Source organism: Protomyctophum bolini, assembly GCF_963924005.1.
Source record: "Protomyctophum bolini genome assembly, chromosome: 3".
NCBI classification, from domain to species: domain Eukaryota; kingdom Metazoa; phylum Chordata; class Actinopteri; order Myctophiformes; family Myctophidae; genus Protomyctophum; species Protomyctophum bolini.
The window spans coordinates 20058813-20073515 of NC_137864.1; the positions used below are offsets into that span (position 1 = coordinate 20058813).

The 14703-nt window shown below is 42.1% G+C and overlaps 1 protein-coding gene across 1 annotated transcript in view; it reads left to right on the forward strand.

Moving 5' to 3' along the window:
* Window positions 1–14703, forward strand: part of cabp4 (calcium binding protein 4) — a gene marked incomplete at both ends in the record, with an annotated part of 35006 nt that overhangs the window by 17199 nt on the left and 3104 nt on the right. Inside the window, 4 exons of the mRNA XM_080760466.1 lie at window positions 4966–4996; window positions 5282–5431; window positions 7088–7197; window positions 10893–11074. Coding sequence (XP_080616592.1) covers window positions 4966–4996; window positions 5282–5431; window positions 7088–7197; window positions 10893–11074 — 473 coding nt within the window. The remainder of the gene's footprint in view (window positions 1–4965; window positions 4997–5281; window positions 5432–7087; window positions 7198–10892; window positions 11075–14703) is intronic.

Genomic DNA, 14703 nt, shown 5'->3' on the forward strand with positions numbered 1-14703 from the left:
TCTCAAACCTGTTCATGTCAAGTTCTAAAATAAATATATGTAATTGGCCACTGACCCCCATCTGAAAATATGTTGTTCCAGGGATGCTCCAGAAGCAAAGATACGAGTTACAAACGTTCGCTCTGAAAGAATATATCTTTCAAAAATAGACCTCCTCATAGCGCACTCTATGTAAATCTGCCATTTTTCAATAGCTAAAGTATAACATAATGCTTAAAAAACACCAAAAGGCTACTCATTATCATTGTCGATAATATTCTGTTGTCATACAAAAAATGCCTAATAAAAACAGTATTAAAAAAACAAAAAAACACCAAAAGGGGTTCTGGTCCAGTATGCGTTAAGCATGTGCATGGCGTGTTGGTCACATGTGATTCAAGTGCGTCAGAATGTTTCTTCAATCTGAACTCCATTTGTGCGTGGCGTTCGCGGCGGCATCCGTGTGCCATATGTCTCTCTCTGCCTCTTGGGTTTGGGGAGTATCTTGCTTACGAGGCTATACACAGATAATGCCCCAAGTGAAAGCAGAGACAGAATGAAATTAACTGTTAATGGGAACAGATTGACTAATCATTTGAGACTGGCGTGACATGCTGCCCAAGCCTTTAAGGGGGGGGGGGGCTGAGAAAAAATATCCAATTAATGTGTTGACCTTGTTACTGTCAAAATATGCCCTTGTGTAGGCTGCATGCTCTGCAGAGTAAACAAGGCCTCTCTCTGCGTATAAACGCTGTTCTTTAATTTCACCAAGACTGTGGAGTGTGTTACAGGCATGAGGAAATAAATCATGGAAACCATATATATATATATATATATATATATATATATATATATATATATATATTTATATTATTATCATTATTTTTTTGCCACGGTTACCATGCAATGAGTTGACTTTTGGGTTAATGGAGTTCCGGCATTTCTAACCTCGTGCTCGTTGCAGGATACATTATCGTCGTATTGAGCGAATATTAATGTGAAAATGGTCCCTGTATAACGTGACTTAATTCTGTGTGTTTGAAGTTACGGAAGAAACCATGAATGCTAATTATGTTCAATCGAAAAATTAACTAAGTCTTGCATAATAATGCAATTACTGCGTAAGCATTTAGCTTTCTGCAATGTAATTTTGGAATGCTGATGTTGTAATTAATCTCGCTTGTTTAATTTAGGGAAAGGAAGAATTGGACATAGCTTTGCAATTAGTGATGTACCGAATATTCGGCCGCAGAAAAATTCGGGCATTTCGAAAATGGCTCAAAATGGCTCAAGCCTATCCGGCTTTGGCCCGAATAGGCAGAAAATAGATCACCGAATAGTGTATGCAATTAATGCATTCAAAAGAGCTGAATAAATGTTTTATGGACCCATAAGTGATTATTACATTAATTTACTTATTATTATAAGTTTAAGTTTTGCCATAACCATTTATTTTGCCATAAATCAGGTAGCTTTAAGCTACGGCCATGACAGCAATGGTAGGAAAAAATACATATAATATTAATCATATTCCGTATTCGGTTTTCGGCCAAGAATTTCCCTTTCGGTGCATCCCTACTTTGCATGTCTGATGATTCTTTTTGATGAATGATGTCTGTGTGCCAGGCATATAAAGGGCTTCCAGGCTATATATTGTGTTAACTTAAAAGATATGTCTGTGTATATTGTATGATGTCAGGCTCAGTTGCTTTGCTGAGAGGCAATCTGGAGACACATAAGACATTTTGTTCCAAATCACCACTCTTTTTTCTTTTTCTTTTTTAACCACTCAGGCAAATCATATTACGTTTTAAAGGGCACTTAAACAGCTTCAAAGTGCACAGTTGCCATGTTTAATTGCCGTGCTTTGTGTTGCGGAACAAAACGTGCGATTCTCCACAGATCGTATAAGTCCTACGGGGAAACCCATCACAAGGCTGGCATTTAGGACTACACACTGTGGCACTATATGTTTAGTCTGTTTAGAGTAGACTAATGCAGTGCCCGTTCGGGGCACGGCCGCTCAGAGTAGTGCCTGGCTGGTTGGGAATAGACAGATTGTTTAATTTCAAGAACCCCCAGTTTGACATGCATTAGTCTAGTAACTCTAGTTAATAGCATTTCTATCTTGGACCCTCAATTTATATTGTAAAATCAATGCTAATTTAACCATTTGTACACTCCCATAAGGGTCCATATGGTTACAATCATCATTTAGCTGGGTCCCCCCCGGAACTCCCTCAAGTACCCCTGGGGGTCCCCGGACCCCGCTTTGGGAACCACTGCTCTACAACTCTATTTTGCAGGATAATCCGATTTTAGATCTGCAGTCTCCAATCCATGCCTGCCGTCTATACGTCTGGCAATGTGACACGCATGTTACACAGACACGTGTAACACACATCAATGTGACACGCATGTTACACAGACGCGTGTAACACACATCAATGTGACACGCATGTTACACAGACAATGTGTAACACACATCAATGTGACACGCATGTTACACAGACGCGTGTAACACACATCAATGTGACATGCATGTTACACAGACACGTGTAACACACATCAATATGACATGCATGTTACAGACACGTGTAACACACATCAATGTGACACGCATGTTACACAGACGCGTGTAACACACATCAATGTGACATGCATGTTACACAGACACGTGTAACACACATCAATGTGACATGCATGTTACAGACACGTGTAACACACATCAATGTGACACGCATGTTACACAGACACGTGTAACACATCAATGTGACACGCATGTTACACAGACACGTGTAACACATCAATATAACATGCATGTTACACAGACACGTGTAACACACATCAATGTGACACGCATGTTACACAGACACGTGTAACACACATCAATGTGACATGCATGTTACACAGACACGTGTAACACACATCAATGTGACACGCATGTTACACAGACACGTGTAACACACATCAATGTGACACGCATGTTACACAGACACGTGTAACACATCAATGTGACACGCATGTTACACAGACACGTGTAACACACATCAATGTGACATGCATGTTACACAGACACGTGTAACACACATCAATGTGACACGCATGTTACACAGACACGTGTAACACACATCAATGTGACATGCATGTTACACCGACACGTGTAACACACATCAATGTGACACGCATGTTACACACACAAGTAACACACATCAATGTGACACGCATGTTACACAGACGCGTGTAACACACATCAATGTGACACGCATGTTACACAGACAATGTGTAACACACATCAATGTGACACGCATGTTACACAGACGTGTGTAACACACATCAATGTGACACGCATGTTACACAGACGCGTGTAACACACATCAATGTGACATGCATGTTACACAGACACGTGTAACACACATCAATGTGACACGCATGTTACACAGACAATGTGTAACACACATCAATGTGACACGCATGTTATCATCACCCTGCAGATCAGAAATAGCCCTGCAGCTCCAAACACAATCTTAACTGAGGAGCGCCGGTTCTTCTTATCGTGAATGGATTGAATAACATTTGGATTGTGACGAGTTTTGACATCACTTGAAAACAAGGCCGGTGCAAAGAGTGAGCCTCGTCATGTGACATATGGCAGTGTCACTGGGTGAAAAAACAGTCATTAAAATTAGACATATTATTGCTTATAGCAGCTTTAACTACTGTACTGTATGCCTTTTGGCGTTTTAGGCATTATGATATACTTTAGCTATTGAAAAATAGCAGATCTACAAGGTCGTAGATCTGGTATTTTTGAAAAATCCTGAAAATGTGGCACAAATTCGGAATATATATTCTTTCAGAGCGAACGTTTTTAACTCAAATCTTTGCTTCTGGGGAGGTCCCTGGAACTACATATTTTCAGATGGGGGTTGGCGGGCGGCCAATTACATATAGTGTTTTGGGGATCCTTTGAGTTTGAGAAGGATTGTGATTCTGTTGCTCCAACAGTCTCCAGCCCAACTGTAACGTTTCTGTCGATCTGTTTCTTATCCACTAGATCTCCTCAGTCCCACTCAGATCAGATCCATGATGTTTACTGTATATTATATATCTAAACATTTACTTCAGCTTCACCTCAAGCTCTCTGAGCACACTTGAAATGGTGATATGAGAGAGAGAGAGAGAGAGAGAGAGAGAGAGAGAGAGAGAGAGAGGGGGGAAGAGGGTGGGGGGTTGGAGAAGGCATTGTAACCGTCGCAAAGTCACCCTGAGCATGATGCCAAACAGTGCATTAGGACGGTTATATATTAATAATCTGAGCGTGTGTACTGTACTTGCGTGCGCGCTTGTGCATGTGCCAGTGTGTACGTACATGCGCGTGTCTGCATGTTTGTGCCTGCCTACATGCATGATGCGTATGTGTGTTTGTGCTTGTACACATGACGAAACTCCCCAAGCCTTAAGCTCTTAGGTCTCCCCGTGGATGGTGCAGCTGCAGTGTGCGCGCGTATGCGCGGGAGGGGGGGGGGGGGGGGGGGGGTGGTGGGTGTGTGTACTGTAGTATTATGTCATTGTGCAAATTAGAGAGGCATGTCGTTGGGTGAAAATCCATTACAGATCTCTGCCAGCACGCTGCAGTGTTGACAAGATATGCATGTTATTCTAATGTCGCACTTCAAAGCAAAAAGGGGGAAAAAAATAAAGATTAGCGTGCGGTGCTTAATTTAAAAGACTGCATTATTTTAACAACTAATCCCCAGACGCTCTCTTTATAACCACTTGAACCCCACCAACCCTCTACAAGCTCACAGCGTGTTGCAACGCGCTGTGAGCTTGTACATCAGCTAGTTTTGGAGAACAGATTTGGCGTATATAGACTAGAGTGAGGGGGGGGGGAGCGTACAGTTTTAACACAGTTCTGTGTGATGTATAGAGGGTTTAGGACAAGTTGTTAATATTCTCTCTCTCTCTCTCACACACACACAGGAACGGGAACTATCAGCAGAAGAGTTGGATGGTAAGCATAATTTGGGTAATAACTGGTAATAATAACTGAGCATAATATTAATACATCACAGCTTCCTGTCCTTCATGACTCTCACCGCTCACAGGCCAGCACAGCACTTCTCACAGTCTTCAAACTTTGTTCTCTCTTTCTCTCTCTCTCTCTCTCTCCTTTGTTGCCAATGACAATGGCAGTTTTAAACTGCTCAACTTTCGTGTGTGTCGTCCGTGTGTGTGTGTGTGTGTGTGTGTGTGTGTGTGTGTGGTGTGTATGCGTGTGCGTGCTCATGAATTTCAGAGCTGCAGGTTGCCTTTAAGGAGTTTGACTACGACTGTGACGGCTACATCCATTACAATGACATCGCCAGCTCCATGAGAGCCATGGGATACATGCCCACCGAGATGGAGCTCATCGAGATCGTTCAGCGGATATACGGAAGTGTGTACAGTATATACAGTATACCTGCCAGTGGGTCTGTGCGTGTGTGTAGTAGTGTTGTTTTTGACAGCAAATTTCTATTTTTAGTTTAGTCGTAGGAGTGTAACTTCATTTAGTTTTAGTCATATTTTAGTCACCTGGAATGTTTTAGTGTCAAGCCTAGTTTTAGTCGACTTAATGTCAGAAGACTAAAATGTATTTTGTCTGGGCCCCGATGCCGTCGTCGTAATGACTGATTTTACGCGTGCTGAAAATAGCCGACCTACAAGTTCACAACGCACTTGTGGATCTGCTATTTTCAGCATGCAACCAAGTGTAAAATGACTTATACTGTTTCTCTTGTCCACTAGTCCCTTCCTAACATTTCAGTCTAGTTTCTATCCGTTGACGGATCTATCCGGCACAAATAATTGCGCACAAATAATTACAAATAACAATTCAATTGTGTTTTTTTGCATTGAACAATAACGTTACAGTTTGTGCTTCCGTTTGCCTTTTAGGCATCGTAATAACAAATTGCACAGGGGAAGATATGACAAATAACTTAAATAGGAATGACAAATTAATTTCTTAATAAGAAAAAACCACATCATCATAGCGGAAATAGTTGATCTACAAGCTTACAACACGTCACACGTAGATTTGTAGTATTTCTGCATTTTTTTATATATATATATATTTATTTATTTTCAACAATAACAATTGTGAATCTCAAATTATTGCGATTAGACGATTATGTCAAATTGTGACACGTGACAGTCACGCCCCATATATGGTCATGCTTCTGACATTCCATATGTAGATCATCCATCCTTCCTCTTCGATGTCTCCCTTTTGACCGATATATTACCTGTCCATTTCAACTCTAGACGGGCCCACCCAAAAGTTATTAGTGCGGCTGGCGAAAACTAGAGTTCTCAACAGGCCCGAAAATTAAGGCCCTATACCGTGGCCCTCATCAAACCCTGTACACTCAAGACACTGCCCTCGCTGCCACCCTTAGATCTCCATATATGGAGCTGACCTGTTCCGACATTCCAAATGTTGATCTGACCTCATCAAACCTTGTACACTCAAGACTTATATGGCCTTATATGGTCTTACTGGTAGCCTAATATATGCGTCAATGAATCGACACAAAATAGATCTAATAGATTGTTGTTCATAAGAGGCTAAATGTAGTCGTCTGATTAACTCACTTAACCCTGTACAAAAATAGTGAAAATAGCCGTTTTCACCATTTACAAATAAGCTACATTTGTTAATCGCAATCGCAGAGTCCTATAGTGTGTCTGTCTCATAACGTTGCAGGTGTGCATGAATCTAACTTGTTTAACACTTTTTAAGTAATATATTTATTTATGCTTTATTTACCCAGAGATAAATAACACCGCCTTGAGTGTAATATTGCAATTGTACAACATACCCTCAAAACTAAGATAATCAATCAAACAAACAAACAAAAAAATCTAAAATGTTCAATGACGGATGTAGCCACTACGCCCACAAATGTCCCAAGAAACTCGCTAGCCTCTGGGAGAACAGAGCAGCTCATTTCTATGTTTTGATTAGGTGTTCCTATACTGCACGACTAGAATGCTGTTTCGACCAATCAGATTGCTTAATCATGTGTGTGTGTGTGTGTGTGTGTGTGTGTGTGTGTAGGGGGCGGTCATGTGGACTTTGAGGATTTCTGTGAGCTTATGGGTCCAAGAATACTGAGTGAGACGGCTAGTATGGTCGGGATAAAAGAGCTCAAAAGTGCGTTCAATCAGGTGAGAAACGCAAGCACGCACGCACGTACGCAAGCACGCACACAGCTTCAAGTGAGTTTGACAGACTCTGTGGTGTGCTATACTGACAACAACCACGGAAGTGAGGGAACAAAACACCTTTACTTAACAGGTAGATTATGGTACGGTAGGTACACACTAACTGGAAAATAAATGATTATTAATACTGACAAACAGTTTTCACGCATTCTATACAAAGTGAACTTTGCTATAGGGTGAAATAGTACTTGCAAATGATATTCCCAAAGCCCAATGACACAGCCCGGAGAACGGCACATGCAGCCTTATTAATGAGCGCAGGCACCTACTGTAGAAAAAGCACTTTCTAACTGAAAAATGGGGTCGTTGGGAATTATTCTGTATCTTCAAAGAGCGTGCAGAAGTACAGCAAATCTTTCCTGACTTCTGCAGAGGATGCTTTCACATCTTAATCGCCCCCGAGAAGAGAAAGTTTTTAAAATTCAGTTTCACATCAAGTGCCAAGCGTGCTTTTCCTCAAGAAATGTACAAAAGCTAATAAAGAGCTAATCAAAGAGGTCATCTTTGATATTGAATGAAGGCGGCGGAGTTGGTCTCATTTGCTAGTAAACATGCAACACTGCTTCAGGACAGAGTGAATATACATTCACTTCTTAATGTCTCATTAACACCCTGAGCGCACTGGACGGAGTTCTCCGCCCTATCAATTAGTAACGCTAAGCGCTCAAGACGGAGATTGATCAAAAGCACGGAGATTATTGATATCAAAACCGATCGCATCGCTCCACAGGCTGGGAGCGTGCGTCTGTTGCGCAACATTCAATGTTGCGCAACAGTGGGACGTCACTGATCTAAATCATTCCGTCCAATTCTAAGAAAAGATCATGTGTTAGACGGCCCATCGCGGTCCCGTCGCTAGTCGCGATAGAATTAATCATACCTCCCGTTGTTGTCGATCGCCTCTAGAGTGTTTTGGCTACATCTAGCTACTTCAGCCACATCCGGGATAACATCCGGTCCGTCGCTAAATGTGCTCCGCTGCTACAGTATAAATCGCTGGGCGCTCTGATTTAATGGATTAAATAACCCCGGGGCGTTCGGGGTGTTAAGATGTGTGCTTGCGCTGCAGTCTTACTACATAAACAAACGAATTAATGAATTCCATTAGTGAGGTCAAAATATCACCAAGCATTCCCCAGTCAGCTCACGCTCATAATCATCACTGCAAATTAATTGGATTTTTTAGTCTTCCTCTGAAAAGGAGCAAGTTTAGTGAAGCGTCGTGTCTGCTTTTCGATATCTCTCTTGGTTGTCGTCGCTTCAATCCTAATACCACCTCGAGTCGACGTCCCGACCTGAACGGTATCTATACTCTGCAGGGCTCGAAATTAACTTTTTTACTTGGTAGCACTGGTGCTCCCAAATTCAGAATGAAGGAGCACCAGAAAATAATTAGGAGCACCCACCAAAATTTTACGAGCACCAATATGTAATCGATTTTTTACATTCATTATTATTACACTTGTAGCCTACAACAGTGGTTCCCAACATTTTTCATGTCAAGCACCCTCAAATTGACACTCATTAGCCCACGGACCCCCATTTGAAAATATATGCCAGGGACCCCCATATGAGAAGATTTTTACGGCTCTAGCAGTGATTTTCAGTTATTTACATTTCAAGGACCCCCAGTTTGACCTGAATTAGGCTACCGTTCCCCATTTCTATCTCTGGGACCCATAAAATCAAAGTTAATTTAACTGAGTGTACAAATGTACAGTGAAATTGGTTTACCCATAGTATGTAGTATACACTCTCAGAGTTTCAGACCAGGGTCCATTTGGTTCCTAACTATCATATTTAACCGAGGACCCCTAGGGATCCCCGGACCCCACTTTGGGAACCACTGGCCTACAAGCCAGTTGGTATGATATGCTATTTTTGTGGCAATAAACCAGTTGAAAATATAATTAAATTCTAAATACTGTCTCTGCTATAATTTCTGAATGTGTAAATGGCTACAAAACCCTTTGTTTTATGTAGGCCTGCTTTTTGATTGAAGTAAAAAAAAAATATATATATATATATATATATATATATATGTATATATACTGTATATATTTATGAGAAGTTATTTTCATAACGTCATCATAAATGTGTGTGTGTGTGACTCCACACATTCCATTCAATTGAGCCCTTTTGTTGTCTCTCACAGCTGAGGACCTCAGGTCCAGCTGATGTTGATCACCCAATCAGTCCACGGACTGACGGGAGGTTAGAGGAAGTAGAAGAAGCCAAGGAGATATTTCTTTAAACAATCATAACTCTGGACAGGAATGGACTAGGAACTTACTTTTTTTTTTTGACATGCTCAGATCTTTATGCTCTACAAGTTTAAATCATCTCGCGGGACGGAACCGGCCCGCGACACTTTCGGTCGCGATCGTTTTGGTCGCACTACAGTAATTATATGCAGTAGCACTGGTGCGCCCAGTTATATTTTGAGATCGCACAGATTAAAATTCAGGCGCATTTGCGACCAAAATGGTCGCTATTTCGAGCCCTGCTCTGACCTCAGAGAGTCCTCTGCTAGTCGTATCGGGAGCTTTTATCAGTGATGCACTTATAGCCACTTAGACACTCGTGTTAATTGCAGGCATCTTGTGTTAACCCGTTTAGACCTGAGACCTGCATGCAGATTATATACAAAATGTCTTCTAAAACAGTTTTCAGAAAAACCATATGTTTCTATATCAGTAGTTCTCAAACTATGTCATGTCAAGGACCCTCTAGAATTATGTATTATTGGTCCTGGACCAGACCCCGATCTCAAAATATGTTGTTCCAGGGACCTCCCCAGAAGTAAAGACGTGAGTTAAAAGCGTTCATTGAGAAAGAATATATATATTCAAAGATTTGCACCAAATTTTCACTTAAAAAAAAGCTTAAAAAAAGAAGATCTGGCATCGGCCGTGGCTCAGCGGTCCAGGCACCTTGGCCCCATCTCTCTCCCCATTTCCTGTCAGCCTACTGTCTATCCCTCCATAAAAAAAATAAAGGCGAAAGCCACAAAAAAATACATAAATAAATAGCAGATCTACAAGCTCGTAGCGAGTCGAGCTTGTAGATCTGCTATTTTTCAACAGCTAAAGTGTAAAATAACGGTTCAAAGTGGTTAAAAGCTATAAAGGTGACACAAGACGGCGACGCACTCCCGTCCAAAACGTGTTAAATGGTTTTGGCATGACATGATCGCCTAAACCCCTCTGTCTGACACAATCCAGGTCCGTCCATCTCTGCCTTCACACTCTCCCCCACCTCCTCCTCCTCCTCCTCCTCCTCTCGTATAGTATTGACTTTCCCCGGGCCTTCCATGACCCTGGACTCTTCTCTTTGTCAATTCTTTGATGCATTTTGTCACCTCTAATTATCTGCCCCTATATTTTCTTTCCTCTATGTTGTCGAATTGATTAGAATAGACTTTTATTTATTTGCCATTTGCACAAGTGCATATAGGAACTTTTGGAGCGTAGCTCCCAGGGCCAGCATTAAAAAAAAGACAGAAAATGCAGATAAGACAGGGTCGAAAAAAACGTACAATCCTTGAATAAATATATAGTCTAGGTAAAAACAGTGCAAATTGTCCCCGTCTTTTCATCCTTGTTCTCTCTCTCTCTCTTGTTCTCTATCTCTCTCAGTTTGACACTGACGGCGATGGAAAGATCACGCTGGAGGAGCTGAAGGAAGCTACGAAGGTCCTCCTGGGGGAGAAACTGAAGAAAGGCGAGTTGGAGGAGATCCTGGCCGACATCGACCTCAACAAGGACGGCATCATCGACTTTGAGGGTGAGCAGACTTGGTGGGATGATGACCCAGAGAGGTGGGGGGGGGGGGGGGGGGGGGGGGGAGGCACGGAGCACGACATGATGAGGGGATGAAAGCCCAGGGTAGCAAATGGTTTACTTTGTCGTATGGCAAAGCTGATGTACAAGCGCGAATACAAGTGGCCAAAATGTTTTCTTCGACGGGTGGCTGGAATCTCCCTAGGTCACAGTAGGGTGAGAAGTTCAGTCACGCGAGAGAGAGACTCGGAGTAGAGTCGCTACTTCTTCACTTGGAAAGGAGCCAGCTTAGGTGGTTAGGATGCCTCTGGGGCGTCTTTGGCCAGCGGAGGCACTAGGCAGTGACAAAATTGACTGACAGTAAAATCTGTATCTGTATAGATAATTAGATATTTTCATTACAGAGGGTTGTAATTTGCAGACTAAAGGGCCTTTCAAACGTGAAGCACTGGGGAGCAGTCACGGTGCGTTTGGGCGTGTGCTCGTTTCGTGCACACGCCCGCGACTCACCATACCTGGATTCTGTTTGGCTCATTTTTTACGCTTGCGTTGTTGCGCCCCTCTTGAGGAGACCTGGAGGAGACCTGTCGTTGATCCAGGAAACAACGCCTGCATTCCTCGCTTTCATTACAGAGAGTTATAAAGTAATTTGCAGACAAAGAGTGATCTAAATGAAAGTGGTCAGGAGTTGCACGCACATCCCAGGTAAATTCAACGGGTGCTCGAACAAAAAAGAACAGACTGAAAAAGGATCTAAATGAAAGGCCACAAAAAAGTCCTGAGGTAAATATGGATACAAAAAGAAAAAGTGTACAAAAAATGTGAGGGGACAGGCGGAGGGAAGGAGGGAGAGAAAGAGAGAGTAGAGGTGTGGAGATGCTGGGCCAGGGGCTGGGGCGTTATGACAGAAAGATGGCTCCATCTGCATGTGTCAACTCAAAATAGGCCAGTCAATCCAAGCTAAAAAGGAGCATGACCCAAAAGAAATTGCAATAGTAATCGTTCAAGGTTTTTTATGATCCTTAGGGTCATCCAAATAACATTAAAATCACACCTGTGTGAACTGAGTGGTGCAACTCCGTGTGGGGGTCCCCGGAACATCCAGACCCACAGGAATGCGCCCAGGGTGCCGGCCCGGTTGCGGCGAGCCGCCCGAAATGGTGGCTCTCTCTCTCTCTCATATAAATTGTGCATCATGGCATCACAATTCAGGGGTTGAAAGTTGGGTACCATTAACATCCTTTAGAAGGCAAACATTTCTAATAAGAATTATGCTTTAAGTAGCATGTGACGTGTCAAACTAGGGGTGATTCACGATTCTGAATCCATTCCAAGCATTAGTTTGGCACGAAAAACACTGTGCTGGCGTCATCACATTTGTGATGATGGCTATGGTCGTTTGCAATGGATTTAGAATCATTAATAAAAGTTTGAACACGTCACATGCTACTTAAAGCATTATTACAATTTTAAATGTTTTATAGGATGTTAATGGTATCCAACTTTCAACCGGTGAATTTACCATGATCCACAATTTATTTATATTATACAATAATGAATTGTTATTGTTATTTGGACGAATGGACGGTTACTATTGCAATTGTGGAGATCTTCTCAGTTCTCATTGTATGCTAGTTACTGCCATTCAGGATGGAAAATTAAATCCATTTGGATTTGGGGAGAAGTAGTTCCATAAGGGGCTACTCTAACACTGCCTTCATTTCATCTGATTGTCTGTCTGGCAGGCACTTAACAAGCGATCGTTAACTGTGTCTGTTAGAGAAAGGGGCAGAGAAGAGTGGCTTTGCTCAACTTGATTTATACTTATATTCTGCACTCTGATGAAGGTACATACATCGATATATCATGCAGCCTTACGTATTAGCCTATTTTGGCTATTTTTGGCTATTTTGGAGACGATTAATCAGAAAATCGATTAATCTTGGCATCCCTAATATTTATGTAGTTCTTCTGACCAAGCCATTGGTTGAAAAGGGCTATCCAGCCATGCTGAAATGAGCATGACAGCACACCTATAGCTAATAGAAGATTTGAGAACGGATTAATCACATTAGAAATCAGTTCTGCTGATTAGTGATTAGACAGTTTTGTCAGAGCAGCAGCATTAACCCTGTAAAACCCGGATATATTTCTACTTGCAAAAAATTGATTTCAACCTTACTACTACTTTGTACTACTAGGTATGTGCAGTCCTAGTAGTAAATTATGTAAATTCACTTTTCCACTCACTTTGCCACAATTTGCCACATTCACTGCATGCATGCCTCTATTACATTTTCATACCATACGTTTCTACTTTTACTCAAGTAAAAATTGCGGACTTTTACTTGTAACAGAGTACAATGACATTGCAGTATCGATACTGAAAAAAAAAGTTTCAGTACTTTTTCCACCAATGCAGTGGAAGTCAAGGTGGGTTCGTTTGAAGGGCCAATCCAATCAGTAGCACATTAAGGCAATCGATACACACACATGGCTGGACTCCTGAGGCATGACACCCGCTGCTGCATGCCTGCTGGACACTTCAAGGGCGTCGTTTTGCAGAAATTAAACCGTTTAGACCCGAGACCAGATTTTACAAAGATGTCTCCCTAAAATCAAGACAGTTTTCTGAAAAAACGTATCACTGGTGCTCAAACATTTTCATGTCAAGAAGGACCTCCAGAATGATATGTAATTGGCCGCCGACCCCCCCCATCTGAAAATATGTTGTTCCACACCCCCCACCAGAAGCAAAGATACGAGTTAAAAATGTTCACCGTTAATTTATATTCAAAGATTTGCCCCACATTTTCACGAGTTTTTCAAAAATAGCAGATCTACAAGCTCATATAGCGCGGCACACGCTATGAGCTTGTCGATCTGCTATTTTTCAACAGCTGAAGTTTGAAATAATGTTTAAAAGTGGTTAAAAGCTATAGGGTGACACGGATGCGTCCTCAGGTCTAAAGGGATTAAACTAACGCATATAACCACAGGGAGGACATTAATAATTCATTAGCAGCACCGGCGTGTACAGTGGGACAGATATGACTACACACACACACACACACACAGACGGGCGAGCGTAGAGCCAGCCTTCGTGCACGCGCAAATATCATGCCCACCCCACCCGTGCACGTGGCAGTGATTACAGGCAGCAAGACCATCGAGGGCTGACATGGTGTGCATGATCCTGTAAACGCTCCAGATCTGATTCCTCTTCGCCTTGATCATTGATCCAATCAATTACAATTATCAGAAACACACAAAGGCGTGTCAGTCTGAGGAGGGATCAATAAGCACGTGCCCCACATTATCTGCAATTAGCCCCTGGGGGGGCTGCACGGCTGGCTTTATATCCATCTAGTTTTAGCTTGCACGAACGGCGGGAATGCCAAACTGCTCCCCCATATACTGCTCCCCCTATAGCGGGCATCCCACTGAACTGAAGATATGACTGCCAGCAGATAAACCGAGGATTAGAAAATTGAACTTTTATGAGATATTCTTCAATCACACGCTCAACATCAAGGATCCGTATACGATCGGTCTGGTTGGTTCATTTCTTCATAACCTGCTGTGCAGCCATGCTTTGAGGAGAGAGAGGGGTTAGCATGGAATTAAAAGGGATATTTATTTCAGTTTTTGGGTTATTTTATCGTCT